The sequence below is a fragment of the Sitophilus oryzae genome, unplaced genomic scaffold (genome assembly GCF_002938485.1).
Source record: "Sitophilus oryzae breed Bouriz unplaced genomic scaffold, Soryzae_2.0 scaffold_1167_pilon_pilon, whole genome shotgun sequence".
Taxonomy (NCBI): domain Eukaryota; kingdom Metazoa; phylum Arthropoda; class Insecta; order Coleoptera; family Curculionidae; genus Sitophilus; species Sitophilus oryzae.
The window spans coordinates 2,549,612-2,574,161 of record NW_022145801.1 but is presented as its reverse complement, the minus strand read 5'-3'; the positions used below and the strand labels follow the sequence as shown (position 1 = coordinate 2,574,161).

The 24,550-nt window shown below is 33.3% G+C and overlaps 3 protein-coding genes across 5 annotated transcripts in view; 1 reads left to right on the top strand and 2 right to left on the bottom strand.

The window, feature by feature from the left end:
- LOC115888633 (frizzled-4-like) overlaps window positions 1-24,550 on the top strand; it is a 205,562-nt gene that overhangs the window by 118,897 nt on the left and 62,115 nt on the right. The gene's annotated exons all lie outside the window — the stretch shown is intronic.
- LOC115888647 (evolutionarily conserved signaling intermediate in Toll pathway, mitochondrial-like) lies at window positions 4,422-5,791 on the bottom strand. The gene is given in 3 exon segments (XM_030908425.1): window positions 4,422-5,502; window positions 5,505-5,546; window positions 5,549-5,791. Coding segments are annotated over 3 exon segments (1,143 nt in total). The 5' UTR covers window positions 5,670-5,791; the 3' UTR covers window positions 4,422-4,522.
- Window positions 7,175-24,550, bottom strand: part of LOC115888616 (uncharacterized protein CG7065-like) — a 135,457-nt gene continuing 118,081 nt past the window's right edge. For all 3 annotated transcript variants that reach the window (XM_030908383.1, XM_030908398.1, XM_030908392.1), the window contains 10 exons: window positions 23,051-23,467; window positions 21,684-21,970; window positions 21,138-21,253; window positions 19,851-20,021; window positions 19,656-19,797; window positions 19,463-19,599; window positions 14,254-14,606; window positions 11,776-11,984; window positions 9,161-9,557; window positions 7,175-7,698 (listed from right to left, as the gene is read on the bottom strand). In XM_030908383.1, coding sequence (XP_030764243.1) covers window positions 7,245-7,698; window positions 9,161-9,557; window positions 11,776-11,984; window positions 14,254-14,606; window positions 19,463-19,599; window positions 19,656-19,797; window positions 19,851-20,021; window positions 21,138-21,253; window positions 21,684-21,970; window positions 23,051-23,467 — 2,683 coding nt within the window. In that variant the 3' untranslated portion in view covers window positions 7,175-7,244. The remainder of the gene's footprint in view (window positions 7,699-9,160; window positions 9,558-11,775; window positions 11,985-14,253; window positions 14,607-19,462; window positions 19,600-19,655; window positions 19,798-19,850; window positions 20,022-21,137; window positions 21,254-21,683; window positions 21,971-23,050; window positions 23,468-24,550) is intronic.

Sequence of the window (24,550 nt, the reverse complement as noted above, 5' to 3'; positions counted from 1 at the left end):
AAAATAATATTTATTAAACTAATTTACGTATGGTAGATATTAGCACCTGTAACAAATGTCAATTAAAATAATAACAAAACATGCTCTGAATTAAATTGAATAATTAATTATGGGTTACATTTAGTCATAGAAAAACATATCATCCAAGATATTGGATGATACGCTACTCTTTTATGCAGTCTGTAATTATAACATGACAATGTAATCCGATAATTTTAATAATGTACTCCTTCAGTATTTTTCATGTAATTAATTTTCTTATAGGAGAGGTTCTCATAGACTTTGTAATTATTTTTTTTCTTGCTTTCTTTATAACATGTATGAAGCTTAAAATCTTTTCAAAGTAGTACTTTCTAGTTATATTTTTGTATCATTTTGCCTACAGGTATTTGTACATTTTATGATCTGATTTTTATGCCATTTTTTATTATTGTTAAGAAACTTAAATATAAAAGAAATAACTGGCTATGGAAAGCGTTATGTAAAAGTGCCATAGTATGTGGATTTTGTACAATTTATGTAACCCTTTTATTAGTAAGATGTATGTGTTGTCAAATTTGTGATATATGTTTTAGTTTTTTATTTGTACATTAAATATAATTTGTTTACAATATGGTAGTTTTATTTCATATACTTAGACCATTTTATTTATATAGCTAGAAGTTATAAAATCTGCTGAGTAAAGAAAATGAAGGTCAATGGGAAAACATGATATAAGCGCCAATTTCTCAATTTCTTTAATTTTCTAAGTCGTTTTTATGACTTAAGTCTATATTTTTGACATATAAATCTTGATGATTTGCAAGTTAAGGCGGTAAAATGACTTAAATCGATATACAGGGTGAGTTTCTTACGATGTTCTCTATGGGTATCTCGGAAATTACTGGAGATAGAGAGTCGGTTAAATGGGGAAAGAATTGCAGTTTTGTGGGGTCATAAATATGCGCCTTTCAGATTTTTGAAAAAGTTCATGGCTTACTAGATATTTCGAAAAAAACAAATTTCGGCTATTTTAAAAATTGTCCCTAATTCCATTATAAGCTATTTTAGACAAAAAGTTTTCATACAAAAGTTGTAGATAATCACATCCTTAAGGAGATTTTGTCCTCCGCTTTTTTTTAAAGCCTGTCATTTTTGACATATGATACAAACATATGTTTTTTAAAATGGAAACCATAGTTGGCCATGACTTCATTAAAAGCGCCATTTTTTAAGGTTTTTAGCGATATAAGCTATAATATGTTTTCTTCGAAAAATTACTGAGTTATAGCCAATTCTTACATTTTTAAACAATTTCACTTAGTTAACCATGGAAACAAGTTCAATCGCCGTTGATCTCAGAAATGTGAAGCTGTTGTGATAGCTTCACATTTTTGTAAATTAAAATAAACAAAAATTGTAAATATGAATTTTTCAAATGAAGAAAAGCGTGTAGATACTCGCGCATCAATAGAGTGGTTCCAATATGGTGGGTTAATCTGCGGTATGGTTAACAATAAGGTTTACAAAAGAACTTATGAATTAAGAGAGGCACTTGAAGTGGCGGTACGAGAGAAGTTCAATTAAGTCGACCGGTCCTTCTGTGAGAATAGGTAGTAATTCAGTTTTAAAAAGATGCAACTCAAAACAATAACGGATTTTTTGAACATTTTCTAAAATAACTTAAAGTGTATGAAGTGATATTATTTTTTTAAGTTTTAGTTTGTATAATGTAAATTGTAAAAACCCTTTTAGTAATATATTCTGGCTTTTTATAAGTTATGAATCATAACAGAATAAGAATACCATGCAATCTAAGTGAAATTAGTCAAGAAAGATAAGAATTGGCTAAACTAAATTTAACTTTTCTAACATGTCTTCAAAAACCGTTCTCTAAAAAATGTAACATTCACCGGTCAACGTATCCTCGAAAATGTACGGTCAAGAAAAGTTGAAACAACAACCCTACACGCTTTTCTTCATTTGAAAAATTCATATTTACAATTTTTGTTTATTTTAATTTACAAAGTTTGGATGTGACAGCTTCACATTTATGAGAGCAAAGACGATTGAACTTGTTTCCATGGCTAAGTGAAATTGTTTAAAAATTATAAGAATTGGTTATAACTCAGTAATTTTTCGAAAAAAAAAACATATTATAGCTTATATCGCTGAAAAGCTTAAAAAATGACGCTTTTTATGAAGTCATGGCTAACTATGGTTTCCATTTAAAAAAAACATATGTTTGTGTCATATGTCAAAAATTACAGGCTTTAGAAAAAAACGGAGGACACGATCTCATTAAGGATATGTGATTATCTACAACTTTTATCTGAAAACTTTTTGTCTAAAATAGCTTATAATGGAATTAGGGACAATTTTTAAAATAGTCGAAATTTGTTTTTTTCGAAATATCTAGTAGGCCATGAACTTTTTCAGAAATCTGAAAGGCGCATATTTATGACCCCACAAAACTGCAATTCTTTCCCCATTTAACCGACTCTCTATCTCCAGTAGTTTCCGAGATACCCATAGAGAACATCGTAGGAAACTCACCCTGTATGTAATTACGTATACCCTCAAGTCAAGACAACCAGAATTCAATTTAAGTGCCAGGGTATTATCCAGAGGTATTATCACAGACTAACTTAGTTTGTGGTATTTTACAGGGTGTCCTAGAAATAAGTGCAAGTATTTTAAGGGATGGTAGATCTCGATAAAAGAAACATATTTTTTCTTTATCGGTTTTCGAATAAGTCCAAAATAACGGAGTTATTTTACTTTGAAAATTTCCAAAAAAATGATTTTTTACTAAAATTTTGAGAACTACTGGATCTTTTCTCGATTTTCTTTCTTGTAAATTAAATCTACTACCTATGTTGCCATATTATCAAGAAATTATGTTTTTTAACTAAACACTGAAAAAAAAATTTTTCGCGAAAAAAACCTCATAGGCAAAGTCATAGGTGTGTTTCTGGGGTTGAACTATACTACCAGTTAAAATACTTGCGCTTATTTCTGGGACACCCTGTATATATTTAAAGACTACAAGCTTTATTTGAAAATAAGTTTAAACCACCCTGTATACAGACAGTGGCGTACCCAAGGGGGTGGGGCGAAGGAGGCGACGGTCCCCTCCTCCTGCCTTTAGCGCTCGTCCGCTCTTACTGTTTACATATAAAAAATAAAAAAGCAAAAAAGAAGAAACTCAACTTAAGAAAATGTGTACCATCTTAGGGTTTTCTAGGGAGGGGGGTGGGGTAGGTCCTCCTAATGGTCACTTTGCTGCCCATCCGTAGGTTTGCCCATAAATAAATAAAAATATTTATAAAAAAATCCTTTTAATAAAAAAAAAATATTTTTCAGCATTTTTTTAAAAAAAATACTAATAATAAAAGAAATGTCCTGAAAAAGTGTATTAGGTATTTACTATAGTGGGTCTGTACTTATTTTGTTGCAAATATCGAATTCTTAAACCACACAGGGTGTTCAAAATTCCATGCCAAACTTTCTAAAATTTAAAAATAGTTTTTCTTGGTTTTTTTTTAACTGAACACCCTATATATTATTTATTTACTAGACGAAGAATTAAAAAATGAACACTATTTGTATTTAAAGTATTTCAAAATGTTTACGGTTTCGCAGATATTGCGGTTTTATATTTAATATGGCATTTTCCACAGTAAATTTTTATCAAAGCCACCTAATGATTTTTCATGGATTTTTCCCTCGCATTTTGCCGTTGAAAGAGCCATATGTAATAAAACCACGAATATTTGCAAAACCGCTAAAAATTTTGAATTACTTTAAATACAAAAAAAATATTTTTTAATTCTCCATCTAACAGAGAAATAATATACAGGGTGTTCCATAAAAAAAAACGAAGAAAAACTATTTTATATTTTAAAAAATTTGGCATATAATTTTCGACACCCTGTATGCTTTTAAATTACGATATTTGTGTTAAAGTAAATACAGATCCACTACAATATATACCTAATATAGTTTTGATTTCAGGACATTTCTAGTATTTTTAATAATTTTTTTTAAAAAAGCTGAAAAGAATTATTTTTTTATTTACTAATATTTTTGAAACTGTCTAAACATATTTAATATCTTAGGATTATGTAAAGCTATTAAAAAAGAAGCCAAAAATGCAATATCATTAAAAAATCGTCTCGATTCGCTCACTTTTTTGAGTCACCCTGTAGAAGTTAAAATATTTTCCTGAAATACATCCTGGTACATATTTTAGGTTTGCACTTAAACAAAATTCCTAACTTTTTTATTATAGCAGCTACAGATGCCCGACGCACTATTGCCGGACCCTGTATATTGCCTACTAACAAAAATAATTTTAAAACATGCCAGTATATTTTATGAAAATTTCTGAGATCAAAGGATCGAACCTAAATTAATATGAACAATAATATTAATAAAACTGTAATATAATAAATATTTATTGCAAAAAATTCTTTTTACAAATTATAAATTTAAAACCTTTAATATCTATTTTAAAATTGAAAAACGACTTTAAAATATATCATTTCTCTTCAATTTTCTCTTTGTCATCTATATTAGAAATTACTTTTTCACCACTCCTCAACGTGAACACTACAGACAGTTTTCCTAAATGTGGATTACCATCGATTTCTAAGTGCCTAATCCAGGAAAGTAAAGAGTCTTTAGTTGAAGTGCCCGTTGCACATAAAGCATAAATTACACCATCCTCTTGCTCGTGCACCGTGAAAGTTTGCTTCATTATATTCTTAACAGGGGGTCTGAAACTTAGAAACGGTGTTTTGATATTTTCAACATTATCAGCATCTTCGAAATCATCGTTGAATGGCCTTGGCTGACCACGAAGAATGAAATAATTTATAGGATTTCCTTTGAGCCACACTTTAAAGGGACCTTCCACAAAAATCGGATCTTTTTCGTTATTTTCACTCAATAATCGTTTCTGTGATATACTCTGGGCACTGATAATCCAAGTATCATCAATTGAGTCTTTGATATCAGCTGTTTGATAAACAGTCACTTTATTCGACACATCAACTCTACTAATTCTTTCTACTGCTAACTTAGTCAATTCTAAAAGGTCAGTAGGTAAAGGATCAGGTAGTGGAAAAGGCGATATATTCTTGAACCTTGGCATCCAATACATCATTCTCCAGAATTTTCTTAAAGGAAATCCTCTTTTGCCAAATATAGCTAAGAGCTGATCTTCCATATCGAAATCGGGCAGCACACCATAATCCTCCATTTGTTCTAAAACATCGATGATACATTGTTGTTGTTTTGGGTAATGCATAAATTCTGCTTGTATAAGATTCTGCGGAATAAGTTTTCCTTTGGGAAGAACGTCGATTAAAGCTTTATATACCTCTAGATCTTTCTGAACTCCGAACTCTTCCATATGTTTAAGTGCGGAATATATAAATTCAACATGACCTCTTCGATAAACATGTTCCCTATTTATATAGATCTTTACCATTTCTAAATAGGTGTTCTTGTTTTTGTTTTTACATCGTCAAATGAGTCTCTTACTACTACTGCTTTATCATTTTATCTCTAAATAACGCAGACGTGTGGAAAAACTTTGGAAAATTAAGGGTACTACAAGTTGAAGGCTGATTTTTGAATTTATATAAGGCTAAACCATGTCGAAGTAACTTCCTAATAAACATAGTTGTTAAGATAGTGAAAGCATTTGGTTCACTATATTTTTTAATTCAAACAAAACTTGTAATTAACTAAATTTCTACTTTTTAAACTTTTAAATAAACCCCATTTCGAAAATCGTGCATAACCTAACATTATCTCTGACATTATCAGAGACAATATCAAAATAGTTCAAATGACCTATTTGAAGTATATTGTGTTGCCTATTTTCATCAACGTTTTTCGATAAACTCGCATCCTATGAATACAGGATATGTTAAAGATTTTAGAAAATATCATCCGAGCCGCAAATTTGGTGCACTAAATAAAAAGAAATAAACGTCACAGATACATTTGTTTCCATATTTTTAAATTTTTATCACACGAAATTTGCACAGAAAATGCTTAGACGACAATTATTACCAATATGATACACAGCGAACTCAGACTGCTCGAACGTATATGGTATCAACCTATAAACGGATAACTTATTCTCTAATCATATCTTTGCTACAGTTTCACTCACTGTGATACTCTTACTGCAGAAATTAATACAACATTGGCTATTTTGTGGCGATACCGTATGATCGAAAAAAAAACTGCGTCACTGATGGCTATGAAATGAAGATCGGTGTCATTTTATATGTAAAATTATATGGAGAATGTAATCGATGTTCATTATTTCCAAGCCAACTGGACGTCATTTTTTTTTCGATCATTCGGTGCTTACATATGCTAAGTTTTTACTTTAAAATCACAACATTGAGTGTGTACAAATACTATCGCCTTCATTTGATGACGTCCCGCGTAAGCAGTCATCAGGCCTTCACTAGTAGATATAGATATTCACTAGTGATGGGAAAAACCGATGAATTTTAATAATCGAGCACTTGAGTTCCAAGCGATTTCAATAATCGAGCGATCGCTCGAGTGAAATTTCGCTCGTATTTAAAAATACGATTTTCGCCGTCGCTGTTGTTTGTACTCGTAACGCCAAGCAGTAAGCTGCGTGCGCAGAGGGCATATTCTTTGGATGATAGTGGCAAGCGACAAGCGACGAGTAGTTTCGCTTGATCATGCATCGAAGCCTTGTCGATATAGGTGATAAAATTTTGTCACACAGTTACGTAACAGATAACGTCGTATAGTCCTATAATTAACAATGCGGTCCCAATCAAAAGAACAATCTGTTGTTTGAAGACATTTTACCAAAAATGCTGTTATTATAAAATGCAATGTATGTAGCAAATTCACTCAATAGGATCGCTTGCGTTCGTCGCTCGTAACTTGCATCGGTCGTTCATAATCGAACGATGTTGAATTTTCGCTCGAGTTATCCCATCACTAATATTCACAGTACACATCTTCAGATATCGTTATTTCCACTTTCGCTTTACGATTGCTGCCCATTAGATGACCAAAACGATAAAAAATAATCGCCGATCTTTAAGCAATAATTAAATGAAACTACAGGGAATATAGAGATAGGTATTAAAATAAAACATCCGATTATATTTTAAACAATGCTTTATTATTATTTACAAATAAAAATAGTTACGGAGATGATAAATGAAGCATGCCTTACAATACTACGTCCTAAACTACCACCTATTATAATTCGGTCCCGCCCCGCCCATCGGTGGCGGATTGGGCCCCCTAAACCTGGGAGCGCCGAACGTCAAATTCAGCAACGGCCTGCCTTGTCTCGGGCCGCCTCCGCCGCCTTGATTGTGATTGCCGCCGCCTTGAGGCCGCTGGCCATGATACATACCCGGGGGAGGTACGCCTCGGGGGGGATTCCCGAACCTTTGGTTAGGATTTCCGTAGCCTCCTTGATTGGGGCCTCCGGGACCCATTGGCCTAGGATGGCGCTGCTGCGAGAACGGAGGACCTCCTCTGTTCGGATTGAACCCTTGCATGGGGGGTCCCCTGGGAGGTTGGCCAAGAAGCGGCCGAGGTTGGTTGGGGAACGGGCCTTGTGATGGAGGGTTCCTTCCGAAGTTGGGTGGTCCTTTCGAGTCGGGTAAATTTCGAGAATCTAAGTCTTGATCAGGTCTAAAATATAATGACATTTAATGTGTGGTGTATTAGAAATATATAAATAGTATAGTTTTTACAACGAACGTTTAACGTGGCGTCATATACTGTCTTACTTTATCTTCTTTGAAAACGAAAGAAGTTGTTGCATTTATCATATTAAGGAGATAGCAATGGACAAAATATTAAGAGACAACTTTTAATCGGCATCAAACGGCATTTACACAACAATTATGTTAACAAGAGAAAAAAGTCAGTGGCGCACATGATGTTCTTTAGAAAATTATTCCAGTGCTAACTGTGTAATACTGAGAATAACTTTCACTCTCAACATGTCATTGGAATCGCTATAGGCTTGGTGCATTTTAGTTGATTTCAAAAAATTCCGACCGCGGCGCTGTATGTGGCAGAAATCAGAAATTTTCGCTATGTATTTCACGCCATCCCGGTTACAGTTCATCTTGATCGCAAAATAATATTGAAATCGTGGCTGTCATAATGTTTAAGTATTTTTCATTTTACAGTTATTGAGACTATAAAACACTCAGGTACAAGGTTTGTGTGCTGTAACGCTGTTTCAGATAGAAAAAAATAAGCGAAAAAGAATTCAAACTGGGCATCCTTTTGTGACAATTTCAAATGTTCATAAAATTGCCGAAAAAATTTTAAAGCGTAAAGGCGAGCATAATTAGGGCGTTGTTGGGTGCAATAACATTCAATAACTCAACTTTCCCGGATATTCAACTCTCCCGAAACAACATTTTATAGCTTCATAATTTCTTACACCGATTTGATCAATAGCAAAAACGGATTTAAGCAGTTCGACGAAACAAGTGAGTAAACAAAGTGTTCGTTACATAATCAAAAAAATAAATAGACATATGTATACTATGAGAGGATGAAATATAATTTGCTATATATGAGAGGATGAAATATAATGGTATACTTTTTTAATCAACTAGTGATTAAATGTTTTATGAACATCTAAAATTATAATTATGTACCTTTAAAAAAATTCGTTATAGACGAAATAGCTCCAATTATGTCCCACAAGCAAAACCGGTGATAAAAGTATGCTCGCTACCGTAGTTGAAATTATCTAACTTTTTTAACTGGAATAATAAATTATAATGCAAGTTAGACCTTCGGAAAATGTCAAGATATTTACCTTTTTATTTGTTTGTTTAGAATTTCCACAAATTATACTTTCTAACACTTTTAGAATAATTATATACTATTTTTTTCGTTTACTCGCCATTTAAACCCGTGTATTTGTATGTGTTCGTTATTTGCGAGTTGCAGCACCGGCGGCGATTGCACCAAGCCTATAAGCAATATGAATTGATCTCACACACCATAAAACGTGTATATGAATATATAAAGAATGATAACGCATAAAGAATGATGACGTAAAGTTGACCAGTGGTTGCACAAACTATACCTATAATATGCGCCTATAAAAAATAACCTATTAGCTTACCTTTCATCTTCAGTCAACTCAATCATCTCAGGCGGCGTGTCCGCCTTAACCTCTTTCGGTTTTTCGGCCTTGGCGCTATTCTGCTGCACGCTGCTCACTATCTTGGCCAAACTATCTATGTTAATATCTCCCAAATTCCTCACGAAATCCGCGGACGAAGTGGGCGTGGTCAGGCTGGCGGCGCTAGACATGGTCGTGGTCGTGGTCAGACCGAGCAAGTTGACACCGCTGCTCGATACGTTGCCGCTGAACGAGCTCATCAGGTTCGAGATCAGTGCTTTGGCGTCGGTCAAGTTCGGCTCTTTGCTCGCGTTCAAACCGATAGAGGTCTCTAGGATTTTACGCGTGCCTTCCGCTTCTTGTTGTTTGACGTTTTTGGAAGCGGCCTTAACAACATCTAAAAGGAATATTCGATTTTAAACTATGGTTGGATAAATTGGACACTGATTTCGTATAAAATAAATGAGTTGATCACCAAAATTTTAATAATTCTGGAAACCTGCTTGAAAAAATTCCTTTTTATTGTTGTATTTTATACAATTTTTTTATTGTTCATTCAGAATTTCGAAATTAGTGGAATAAATTAGTGGTTTCAATTAGCGTAGGAGTTTGTTCCTCTAATTTGAATGTAAGCATTCAGTACGTCAAAATTAGTAATTTTCAATAAGTAGAAAAAGTTGACAAATCTTTAACTTTTTCCACGAATTATACTTCAAAATTTGCGAGTAACGTCATTATGGCCTTTGATAGTCATCCGTCAAAAAAAATGAGGGTTAGAAATCAAAATTTTATTGTTTTGTAAGCTAATTGTTAGGCATTCCCTATGGAGGGTAGAGGTAAGGAGCTTTGAATAATAAAATTAAGGATTATTAATTAAAAAGGAGCATATCAAAAATCTTAGATCGACTGCGACGGGACTCTAAAATGGCCGACTTAAATTCCGGTTTATCAGTGCCGTACTCATTTTATTCAAAACGTGTAAAAATACGATGTAGGGGAGACATGGGGTAGACTCAAAAATTTGTTGTTTTATTTTACGTTGAGAATAAATGTTGGTAGTTTTTAAAATTGCTATAAAAATATATAATTCTAATAAAAATAGATAACTTATAATAATTATTTATTAACACAAACATTCGATACGCTACTGAAACAGGCCAGTCAAATTGACATATCTAAATTCTTTGACATCTAATCTTTGACAAGAAGTAAATAAAAGCAAAAATGCAAGTTAAATGCAAAAATTAGTTAATTTTAAGTGAATTTCATAAACGATCGGTTTACTACACGTATGTATATTATAGTCACTTACTAGCAGAAAGTTACTTCACTATTTCCCTTGATTTTTGACAGAGATCTACCGCACGCTACAGTATATATTTTTTTACAGTATTCTTCGATAAATCGCAACAGTGTCACTGTTAATTTAAGTTCTGCCGCAATTTCCTTCTAGACTTACTACCTTTAAACAACTATCAACTATCAGTAGTAGAATAAATAATAAATAACATAAAATAAGTTCAGTAAAGACTGACAAATCCGCAAAATGTCAAATCAAATTCAAATGTGTCAAGTGCATCGTCAATCAGAACTGTCAAGGATCCCCACCATAGTGTCCGTCTGGATTTTGAATGCATGAATACATGGATAGCATTATACTCCTTTAATATTTTTTATTCAAAGGTAAGGAGAAACATCTCTTATGGGACTTTATTTAAAAACAACAAAATGGGAAGAATAAGGGTTCACTAAATTACTACTGGAGAAACTCCATTTAAACACTGCAAACCCCAACAAAAAATGAATGGGACACAGTCATGTGATCCAGGTGCACCTGCCGAAGCAAACGAATATCGATTGACGCGTGGTATGCATATTTTTCATTGTGAGCACCCTACAACATATACCACCATCATTATAAATCTTGTATCATCATTGTATCTTGAGAGATTGTAAGCTTTTAAATAACTAAATAAAAAATCCAGACCATACTTATATGTATTAGCAGTCATGATCTATGCATGCGAAACCTAGACACTTAAAACGGACATTATAAGGAAACTGCAGCTCGTACAACGCTCAACAGAACGGAATATGCTGGGAATAACCAGGAGAGACCGTAAAAGAATAGAATGGATACGACGAAAGATCCAGGTAATAGATGTCATGTCATGTCAGAATCAAATCCCTCAAGTGGCACACAATGGGCAGGACACCTGGCAAGGACAGACAACAGATGGAGCACAAAAATTACAGCATAGTACCCACGAGGAATCAAGAGACCTACAAACTTGAGATGGGACCATGATATAAGGAAATTAGCAGGGATAACCTGGGTCCGCATAGCCAATAATAGACAACAATGGGCCCAACTACAAAGAGAGTATCTAAATATGTGAGGGATGCTACACCATAATTGGAAATGGTTGAATAATCTGAAAATGATGATGAATCGGATTTCTTCAATTTCAAAACACGACGTTGTAATATTTAGCCAGGAACATATTTCCTCTAATTTAATCATCTATGTATCTCTTCTGATTTACGAGATCTTTGTAGTGTGCAGGGTTATACGGAACACTGTATATAAGTATTTTATAAAAAGTTTATTTTACCTTCATAACTATAATCTTCATCTTCAGAATCTAAATGAATTGTTTTGAGGTCGCTCTTATTTGCTTGATCCTCTCCATCGGGATTTAATCCTTCCAGGCGATTCGAGAACGGACTTTCTCTACCATTTTTCCGAGAAAGTGGATCGTCTTTTTCCGATTCAGTTATCTCTTTCGATTTATCCGAACCCAAATTCACAAACTTCCTCAATCTAGAGAGATATAAAACATTGAGTATCTATATTACGTTCAATAGTCGAATTCGGGCAATGCCCGAGAAAAATACGCAAATCTAGTTTTGAGCAAGGAATATTTCCCAAACCCGAAAAATTAATTTTATTTTCGATTATTTTTTTTTTGCTTATAGTGTGATTTGATTGCATTGGTTTCACTCTTTTTGGTTGGATTAGTTTAGTTATTTGGCGAGTTGGTTAGCGTGGTTATTTGGAGGCGGTTAATTCATTGGTTAGTTGGTTTTTCGGGTTTGGGAAATATTCCTTGCTCAAAACTAGATTTGCGTAATTTTTAATTCGACTATTGAGCGTAACATCTATAATATTCATTGAAAGACTGAAAACTTATAAATTTAAGTACATAATAAATATTATGATATTAAAATATACCAGGTGTTTTTAAAAAGTGGCTTCAGATAAAAAAAAACAACAATATCATAAATCAACAAAATAAATCGGGATTGACGTATTCAATTACTCTCGGTCACTTCAGGTTTCACCAGAAATGACTATAACATTTGATTTTTAAATGGTACCATCGGTATTTTTTTACTTTGATAGAAAATGAAATTTTGAAGCGAATGACATATCATATGTCAACTTTTGACATTTTCGCATATGGTTTATTTGAAATTGTAACATGCGGTTCATAACGTTATGAATCATAACGACAATTTTACTCGGAATATCAAGTGTGTGGAACCAAATTTTAGGCAAAAAAAATGTTTTTTTTTCATATATGCTAATGAGCCACCATCGTTCCATTTGAAAAAATTGAGATACGAATAAAAATACGATTTGGGCATCTTTTAGGTGGTCAAGGCAAGACACGAAAAATATTAGATGATCAAATTTATTTTTCCAAGGCTCCTTGATAAAAAATTAGTGTTTTTAATTTAACCATGGCACTCTAGATTGAAATTTAAAATACGATTTTTTTTTAAGCGACAATGTCAAAAGTTGACACGTGTCATTCTATTCAGTGTATAAAAAATACAATATATAAAAATACAAATACAAAAAGTAAAAAAATACCGAGGATGTCATTTAAAAATCAAAAATTAATTTCAAGTCATTTCCGGTGAAACAGGAAGTGATCGAAAACAAATGAATACGTCAGTCAATCCCGATTTGTCATATACTAAAGTGCGAATTCTCGTTATACAGGGTGGTCTGAACTGTACTCCGGAAACGTCGGCAGCATATTCTGCTGATAATAATAAATAAAAAAGTTCGTATAAATGTGTGTCCTAAAATGCTTAGTTTCGGAGTTACAGGGTGTAGAAGTTTCATTTTTATTTAGATTCTTTCCAAATAATTTTTGAAGTAACGTCAATATTTGAATGAAAATTGGTGTCTGGGAGGCCTTTGACATGAAAAATTTCATTTTGATGTCAATTAGACTCCTATTTGTAGGGGGCGCCACCTACATGTGTTTTAACTGTTTGAAGAGTAATAACTTTTCGTCTGTACCTGTAGAAAACTACTGAGTGAAAAAATATACATTTTCGTGAATTTATAACTTTTCTCACAAAAAAATTTCAAATTTATGATTTCAGTCTAATAACTATTTAGTCAACATATTTAATTTATGTCAATGATTAATTAATTTCCATTTCAAATATTTCGAGAACTATTTCTTGTAGCGATTTTTACCAGGATATTTTCTTCATGTAAAAAATCACGGAAATGTATATTTTTTCACTCAGTAGTTTATACAGGTGCGGACGAAAAATTATTACTCTTCAAAACAGTTAAAGCACAATGTAGGCGGCGCCCCCTACATATAGGAGCCATATTGACATCAAAATAAAATTTATCATGTCAAAAAAAACCCAAACACCAATTTTCATCCAAATATTGACGTTATTTCATAAATTATTTGTAAAAAGATCAAAATAAAAATGAAACCTCTACACCCTGTATCTCCGAAACTAAGCATTTTAGGACATAAATTTATTCGAACTTTTTTACTTATTTTTATCTGCAGAATAGGCAGGAGCACCCTGTATTTATCTCCCTGTGTGATATCCAATCGATTGCTTTAGGCAGATCGAATATATTGTGGTATATAAAGTTAATAAATATAAAAAAAATAATAATAAATATATATATTATATATAATAATAAATATATATAAAGTTATTATAGTGGTGAGCCACTTTTCAGAAACACCCGGGTATAATAAAACAATTTTTGTTAATAAATTTTATAAAATTTAAAAAAAAATATATATATTTTGTCTTACCTTTCTACGCGTTCTGGTTCGTCCAATTCCAATTTCTTCAGGTAATTGATCAAATTCATTTGCTCGTCGGTGGAGAGATCTTTGAAGTTCTGCAACAACGTCTGAAGATCCGAATCCGATAAGTTTTCCATGTTGTTGGACAGCTTTTCGGGGGTGGCGGGAGACAAAGGTTCAGTCAATTTGTCCAAATCCACTATTCCGGAATTCTTGTCCTTTTTCTCCGCCGAGGAATGCACTCTGGGAATGATGACTTTTTCTTTGGGCGTTTCTGGAGCGCCACCTGCCATTTGCGCCAAGAAACTGGCAGTGGTTATTGTCTTGTTCGAGGCTTTAGATGCCTCTGCCATTCCAACCTAACAAGATTTGTTTGAATATGAAGTCAAAAAGTACTTTATTGTCAATATAAATCAAGGTTATAATATTAACTTAAGTTGAAGAAGATATAAACTAAATAACAAAATAAAATAAAAACTAAAATATACAAAGATGTCAAATAATCATTTATTAAATATCCTGCTTTAGATACATCTACCGTTTAAAATAAAAACTAATTTTAAAAATATCAAGTCAAAAAGTACATTTTTTCAGTAATCTTAACAAAGCAAACTATACAGGGTGTCTCAATATTCCGTGGACATAGAAGTACTACGTTTTTTTGGAATCAAAATAAGTTCATTTGACACAATTTACCTCTATATAAAAGTGCTTTGTTTGTCCGCTAGAGGGCATCAAACTCTAATAAAATAAACACATTTTTCCGATATTTTAAGAACCGTTATTCTCATTTGAATGAGATTTTGGGTATATATGTATGTGTCTGTTAAGTGCTTTAACATTTGGATTTCACAAAAATCAAGAAAAAATACGAGAAGGATCAAAATCATCCACCCCTACGTAAAATTTAGTATAAATATTTTCCAACTCAAACGACGACCGATTTTCTTTTCGTAAAATGTTCTTTCTAGTGTTTACTACATTTTTTGTCTCTTGTAAAAAAATACGCCACTGCACATACTTTTTGAGGAAAAAAAATATTTTTTGTCACATCAAGCTATGGAGACGCATAAAATCTATTATGCTCTTAATAATCTAGTTGGCGAAAATATGAAATTTTACGTTAGTATTATTAATAGTTCAGTCATTGGGGATTTTTGCTTGGAAAAAAGTCCGGAAGTTTTGCAACTTTGCAGGTTTATAGGTTTCGGGGTCTCTAACTGAAATCCATAAAATACACATTCCCCATATTCGCAAAAATTTGAGGAGAGCAAAATTAAAGAGAATAAAGAAAATTTTCGCTAAAGTCAACCGTTTAGGCACAAAATCCCTGGAAATTTTACAATTTTGCGTAAAATATGATATATTATGTATAGTCGATTTTCCGAAATCAGATGTCGATTAGGGTTCACTAAAACTAGTTTTAGTTTAGTTTCTTCAATTTTGTCATAAAACAGTGGCGTATCAATAATTCGCTCATTAATTTATGAATAATTAATTTTAATTATTGAAAATGTGTACTTGTTTCCACACCACCCAAGAGGTAAAGTATATGGCGCGTTTATTTTAACGTGGTCTCCCTGGAGACATAGTCCACTAGATAAATTAAAAACTTTAACTTATCTGCACAAGACCGACGGATCTGGCTCATTGATGTCAAAGTCGTTCGTGTCTGCTGTGCTAGGCTCATCAGGGTGGTCTCTCAATACATCCAACTCTTCATCTTCAGCCGCCAGAGAGATATCTACAGGCAAGTCCAACTCCTCTTTATCGCATTCGTCGAGTGACACTTCAGTGACGTTGTCACAGGATTTTCCATTGCAGTATGCACAAATCATTGAACATTTTAATCCTGCTTTTCTGCATCCGCAGGTTTTACCATAGTTGTTGGTTTTGCATTTACAATTTATAGGATAAAAATGCCAACAGGGAGTTTGGAGCTGGATCTTTCAACGTTGTGACAGGAGTAATGCCTGTTTTTGTTTTATTCCAACCCCATTCTTCGGCATCTTTGGTACAACCAGACCAATGCTGAACCTGGTGGTAAGTTCGCAATGAATGGTGTATTGACAGCACGACAATTAATTATTCATAAATTAATGAGCGAATTAATGATACGCCACTGTTTCATGACAAAATTGAAGAAACTAAAATAAAACTAGTTTTAGTGAACCCTAATTGACATTTGATTTCAGAAAATCGACTATACATAATATATCAAATTTTACGCAAAATTGTAAAATTTCCAGGGATTTTGTGACACGGTTGACTTTAGCGAAAATTTTCATAAAACCCTTTTTATAGGAAATTTTATTCTCTTTAATTTTGCTCTCCTCAAATTTTCGCGAAAAACGGATAGTTTTCGAGATATTCACAAAATACCGATTTTGAGCGCCATCTTGGCAAGATGGCGGCGCCGGCGGCAAATCTGGAAATGTGCATTTTATGGATTTTAGTTAGGGACCCCAAAACCTATAAACCTGCAAAGTTTCAAAACTTCCGGACTCTTTTCCAAGCAGGCCCGTTTCTTGATCCCCAATGACTGAACTATATAAATTATCGGTGATATCTGTCTTACATCTTAAATGGAATTGGGCAGGACATGTGGCTAGGATAACAGATAGACGGTGGACAAAGAGCCTTGTAGAATGGAGATATAATAAGCTTTATAAAAGCATGAAAAAATGAATAACTTGTAAATTAATTACCGTTCGGGTTTGTTTTTGATTGATGCACTCTAATGGACAAACAAAGCACTTTTGTATAAAGGTAAATTATATTCTGTTGTTCTGTTGTTCTATGCCCACGGAATATTGGAACTCCCTGTATATTTTGTAGGTGTAAGTACTTTGAAAAAATAAATTCTCTAACAATTTTTTCTCAAAAACTATGCGATGTGGCGTTTTTTACAAGAGATAAAAAATGTAGTAAATACCAGAAAGAACATTTTACGAAAAGAAAATCAGTCGTCGCGTCGGTTGAGTTGGAAAATATTTATACTAAAATTTATGTAGAGGTACTTTATGTAGGGTACTTTTCACCCTTCTCGTATTTTTTCTTGATTTTTGTGAATGTCAAATGTTAAATCACTTAGCAAGACATAGACACCCAAATCTCATTCAAATGGAAATAACGGTTCTTAAAATATCAGAAAAAATGTGTTTATTTTTTCAAAGTTTGATGCCCTCTAGCGGACAAACGAAGAACTTTTATATAGAGGTAAATTGTGTCAAATGAACCTATTTTGATTCCAAAAGTACGTAGTAGTTCTATGTCCACGGAATATTGGGACACCCTGTATAATTAACTTAAGCTAAAGAATAGATTAAGGCGGACAATTCGCAAGTAGTTTTTATTGGCATACAGGTTCCGGCGGGAGTGCGGCGTAGCTCCTATAATAAATAACTTAGAAATTCTGTATAGATGTCCGACGCACCGTGTATACCCTGTATACCAATTACAAATGTTTGTCAAGTACACGAGTCGTGAGAATCAGTCTTAAAAACTAAAAGATACCCAAAAAATCTAAATATAATTCATAATTAATTATGAATGTTTTGTAATTGGATTTTGTAATCTGTTAGACAATAAAGCATATTATTTTTTTATTTTTTTACAGGTTTTTCATATGCGCTAGCCGGGGTTTAACAAAGGCTACCATTGTAGTGCACAGAATTGCTGATTTTTGTAATAGAACAACAGTTAATCTTCGCAATCCCAGACGCCTTAAAATATCAATTTTATGTATTAAACCGTTGACAGTAATAATTATTGGCAAAATTTTTACGGTTTTTAGATTCAAAACTCGCTTCGGCTCAGCTTTAGACCCTCATACTTATCCAACTTTTCCTTGTACCTTTTCCTTAACTTTTTATGTTGTCATCTATAGGAACTGACACGTCTATAGTGGTAAGTTAATATTGGGTACTAGTTGGTCTGTAATTATGCTCATATCCCAATAAAGCTTAGTAGAATCATTTTCGATTATACCTCTAAGCTGGTATTTATCATATGCCTCTTTATTTAGAACTATTTTGGTGTTGCAGCCCCAGTTCTTGGTGGATAAGCTTGGCTACTTCATTGTGTGGGTTGCGGCATTCTGTAGGAGCCAAATGAGTGCAAACACTACATGCCGAATTGTTTCCTCCTGTTTAAATTAGCCAAAGAAAACAAAGTCCTCCTACACTGGGTGCCTGCTCACCAAGGGATAGAAGGCAATGAAAAAGCAAATAATCTAGCTAGGAAAGGAGCGAACACTCCACTAACTGGACCAGAACCGTTCTGCTTTCCAAGTGGTAACCAACTCAAGGCGGAACTCAAGAACTTGGAAGATTCCATCCGCAACTTGGAATGGAAATCTTGCAATGGTCTAGGACACTCGAAGAAGTTTCTGAGGGCTTATGATCAAGAAAAATCACAGATCTTCCTGGGTCTGAGTAAGAACAATCTTCGGATTGTCACGGGGTTTTTAACAGGACACTGTCTCCTCAATGAACACCTCAGTAGATTGAAACTAAGAAGAAACGGCGAATGCAGATTCTGTGGGGAAGATGGTGAAACACCAGTACACCTCATCATCACTGAGTGCGCCGAGACGACAACCATTCGTGCCATGAATTTTGGTACGACTGATATTGGAGATGGAGAACTACCCTCTATAAAACCGTCCCAGATACTGGCTTTTGTCAAAGCCCTGGGACTGTATGATGAGTTATGATTCAAGAAAGGGGGATACAATGGATCTGTAAGGTCGAAGTGATTAACCCCCCTCCCACTCATTCTAAATTCTAAAAAAAATTCCTCCTGTTTGCACCCCATGCGGCATGGTGGAAGTTTCTCATTTTGTATAATTTGTATAAACGAATTATAAAATAAATAAGAAATAGGTAACAAAAAATAAACACAGGAAGGTCTAACAAATCCAAAAAATCCGATGAAATACAAATGTGTCAAGTGACACGCCAAACAAAACGGACAAAAGGGGATATTTCTATGATGTCGATCTTATGCGTAAATTTAAAAACTGCATTAGACTCCTTAGTCTTTTTTTAATAAGTTACTAAAAATCAAAATTATCAATTGAAACCAATCTCTTTGAGACACTCTCTATACATGAAATGGAAAACTTTCTCATTAAATTTTTTCAATACATATACATGATAAATTTGTGTTCACGTGATATTCCTTTACAATGTCACAACAGATGTAAACTTACCACTGCATTTATTAGTTGTTCTAATTGATCTTGAGTAACGTCGGTCTTGCCTTGAGCAATCAAGGCGTTCGCTATTTGCTTAGCAATTGCTGCTTTATCTACTGCTCCTACTCCTGGCACAGCTACCGCGCTCTGTCCTGATAAATTCAATAAAAAAATATAAAAAATAACCACTTTATTACTAATTTTATACCTGTTAGTGGAGCTTTATTCCTCTTACGTTCACCAGCGATATGAATCAGACTGGCCGTTTTCTGTATGCCCTTCTTAAAAGCCCTTTCTTGTATGGGGTCGACCAAACCAGCTATCAGCTGGCCCTTCAGCTTTTCCTTCACCTAAACACAACAATTTTCAATATCAAAAAGAACTTATAAAAAACGTGTTTTACCGTTTCAAACATGACGCAATTGATTTCATTGTCGAGAAGAGATTCGCTGCTATTGGGCGCTTGTTTTTCCATGGCCAAGGCTTGGGCAAGGAGGTCGATTATTTTCGGACCTAAAGAGCCTAGTCTTTCTTCCAGGGCTGTCAGAAGACGAAGCACGGAAACGATGTTGACCTGTAAATTGGTAAAGTGATGTTAAAATTAAAAATGCCTGTAGCCAGAAAAACTCTTTTCTAAAAAAATAGTCCTCGATGCACAGGTAGTGTTTGTATTCGGAATCATTGTGTGGAAATGCTCCCTTATAAGAGCATGTAAGAGACAAACGAGCATATATAAGCACAAACGAAAATTTTCCTTATAAACATTTTAAAGGTGATTCTTTATTTTTTGGTCTATATAAACATAAGCTTTTACAAAAATAGTATTTTCTTGTGTAGGAAAGAACTGAAAACCTTTTAGTTAACACAATAATGAACTTTTCAATTGGCAAATTAATAAATAAAATTTGGTTGTACCTACTGATGCAGCAACAAATAATAATTTTAAAACCAAAAATTAGAATATAAAAATCGGTTTTGAATAAAAAACAATGTATCAAAACATAAAGTTGTTTTTTAGCCTCAACATCACAATGTCTTGAGACTTGAAGTTGCTATAACATTAGTTGATAAGGGACAAACAAAATGTAAACTTAAGCTTCATTCAGAACAGCAAAATAAAACACTAATTCACCACAATACACTAAAACACTTTTACTTTTGCACTGGACGCACGTTTCGCTAACCATGTTAGCATCATCAGCAGATGATTGAAACTGTTTGTCGTATTCTGTTGTTTGTCATATGTCAGTTTTAATCATCTGCTGATAAAAAACGCGCGTCCAGTACAGAAGTAAAAATGTTTTGGTGTATTGTGGTGAATTTGTGTTTTATTTGTTATAACACCAAAGGTTTCAACCCCCAACTGTAATCAGAACCTTAAAATTAGTAGAATAAATTATCAGTTTTAATTATACTTTATACTTTAGAGCTTACAATCATCCACAATGTCTAAAAAGATTCAATTAAATTTAAGAGAATATCATATAGAACGCCTAATAATTAACTTATAAAACAATAAACATTTTAATTCTAACAACTTCTCCTGATGATAATCAAAGACCAAAATTATATTTTATACAAAATTTTAATTATAACTAGTGAAACAAGTTGATTATCATGTTTATTAGCTTTTTCTACTAACTGGAAGAATAGATTAGATTTGGAATACTAAAACTCATCATCTACTTACCTCGCTATTATCTTCCTCATCATCCACTATAGGAGGTACAATCATTGGCTTAGGACGCATCTTTGGAGGACCTCCATAATAATCATCAAAATCTCCACCACCTCTACCATACATGACTGTAAAAACCAATTGTAAATCACTCAAATCTTTAGAAGATTTTTAATGGGGAAAAGAATTGAATAAAGGTTGAAGGATTAAGCGATTAAGCAATTAAAATAGAACAATAAAATGAATAAAAATAATATACACAATAATTGTGTTATATTATATGTATACAAAATTCCGACACCAGTTTGATGTTTCATAACTTTTTATTTTGTAATTCGATTTTTATGATTATAGTATCAGTGTGAAGATAAATTATTTGCATTATTTTTTTTATTATTTTAATGGCTTATATATATTCTCCGGTTAGGTGGGTTTATACCGGGGTAAATCAAAACGTTGTTTTTTGCAATAAATTCAAAACACCCTGTGGAAAGAATGAGACGGGCATTCTGAATAAAAAAAAACACTTTATTGTAAATAAAATATAGTTAGACTTACTCTTTTCTTTTTCCCATGGCAAATCCAACACCGTCCTAATCCTTTCTCTGCCTTTCAAGTCTCTTTCGTAAGAGCTCTCTCGGTATCTGTCCTTCTCCCAGCTCCTCTCTCTGGAGTAGCGCCTACCTCTATTATCTCTATAATCTCGTTTTTCAATTTCGCGCTCCCTTTCTCTGATTTCGCGGTCTCTATCTCTAATATCCCTCTCTCTGTCTCTAATATCTCTTTCTCTGTCTCTGATCTCTCTTTCCCTTGAAAACGGTCTTCTGCCCATGGAGTCGGAAGATCTATAGTTTTTAAATAAAAAATATATGTTAATTTCCAGAGCAATGTACGGGGTGGGCCAAATTGGACACTTTTTTGTAGGCCAATTTGGACACAAAAGGCAAACTCCCTGTCTAAAGGAGATAGACAAAAACATATGTGGGTGTCTGGACTTCAATTTTATATCAAAAACATAATAGTAAAACCCGAACATCTCCATCTGTTAGTTTCAGAGTTACAGGGTGTTTTTCGAAAATGTGCATTTTTAAAAAACCCCGGTAACTTTTTAAATGTTGTGTTTTTATAAAGATATTTCCAAAGCAACTTTTAAAGTAGAATTTAATTGTTTAAGTATAATTTTTTTAAAATTAATAATTTAGGAGTTATTACTAATTTCTAAATATGCCACGTGGAAAATATTTGTCAGAGGATCTTACCGATAAAATAATCAGCGCACATCGCAATGGTGTACGGCAAATGGACATAAGCACAATGTTTAATTTGCATAAGTCTGTCATTAGCAAAACGATTTCCAATTTCAAAACTCGCAATTCCTTAAAGACTATTAAAAAGTGGTCGGCCAAGGAAAACAAATTGAAAAAATTAAAATGATAATTAAAAAAATCGCCTTAACTAATCCGAATAAATTAGCAAATCAAGAATTTTCAAAGGGGCCTGGAATTCCATTGAACCAGATACCATAAGAAAACTATTGGACTCCATATGCCAAAGCGATGTCGTGAAGTTATAGCTAATCACAGTTGCTCTACCCATTATTAATTTTTTTTAGGTTAGCAACAACTATGTACTTGTAATTTTTATATTAATTTTTGGTTTCTCTATTTTTGTCCCTATAGTTTTTTATTTAACTGAATAAAATCTTAAGTTTTCGTCAGACATGTGATTATTTCATTTAAATAAGAACTATTTAAGTATCTTTAATTTTAACAATGCATAAAATAGCCTCAGTCCCTGCGTTAACAAAAAAGACACAGTTTTAAAAAATTTTCTGTACTATTGTCCGATAGTGTAAATTGCATTTGGTATATAAAATCCTATCTGTATAATATTACAGTTTTTTTTTATTTTTAATTTTATGTTACCTTGATCTCCTGTTCCTAGACAGACTTCTCGCAGGCGACTTCAACTTCTCCCTTGGTATTATCTCCCTGGATCTAGACCTCCTGAATTCCCTGGATCTGGATCTACTCCTCCTTAGCTCTCTCGATTTCGATCTCCTCAATTCCTTGAGACTGGGCCTCCCGAATCCCTTGGGACTCAGCCTCCCGAATCCCTTGGGACTCAGCCTCCCGAATTCTCTGGACTTCGACCTTCTCAATCTGTCAATCGGTTCTTTAACGAAAGGTTTCGGCTTTTCTATGGATATTTCTCTGGAAGGTTTCGGGCGGGCGTCTTTGGGAGGATCTTTAAAACCTCTTCTCGGTTGCGGAGATGGGACGTTTCTTCTGTTTTTGACGTAACCTTTTGGCGGAGACTCCCTTTCCCATGGACTGTGCGATCTAATCAATATAATAAAAAACAATACAGTTGATGTTGAAACATTTGGCGTTGAACAGTTGAAAGCAATATAGAACACTAGCATACAAAACAACTGTAGACAGCGTTATGTTTTAAATATTTTGCTTAAAAACAAGTCTTTAATACTTACTTGCTTTTAGCATTTAATTAAGACTGTTTAAAACATCAGTAAAAACAATTTCGTGTTATAGGAGTTTTTTTTTATAAAAAATAAGACCAACGCATATTTGAAGTGAAACTTCTAACTAATAGCTATTAAAGGATTTGAAGGACATGTTTGAAAAAGTGTAGTTTGAAATGTTGAAAAAGTAATAAACTAATGGATGGTTTATACAACATAGTCGTAATCAAAATCATAATTTTAGTCTTAAGCATAAGCCCAGTCACAATCACAATTTTGATATGCGTTTATACAATATAGTCGTAATCATAACTTTAAATATAAATACAGTTGAAAAGTAACTTAATTTTCTTATTTTTCTATTTCATAATCTTTTAGAAATGTATTTTATTGTTTAAATTTTTTTACTCAGGTTTTTCAGTTAAGAAAATTATCATAATTACAGTACGTCTGCTGGATCTGTGTCTATGAAAGGAATGCGGACAAAAAACATTTAAATAAACAGCAATATATTTTATACGTAGACTTGACGAGTACGTCACCGCAAATCGCTCCGCCCGCTCATTTTATTGGCTACTTGCAAATTTGTCGAATTTTTATTGATGGGACGCGTTGTCTAATTTTTTACGAAAAACATCGAAAGAATATCGTTTCCCCTCTCACGGATACCCCGGAGCTACAGAACGGACAGACGTACTGTATTAAACGTTAAAATGAAAAAATAAATAATGCCCCCTAAGCCTAAAAATTGACGCCGGGCATGCGATCTTCGATTCTTGTTTGATAAGGGTGGTCCACTACAGTTTTTTTAATTTTTTGTTCAACATTTTTTATTATTGTCAAGGTCAATCCGTAACCTTATTTTTTTTATGATGTGGCATTAAAACAATAACCTAAATTTTTACTCTTCTACCATCCAACCCAATTTTTTAATAGGGGTTGT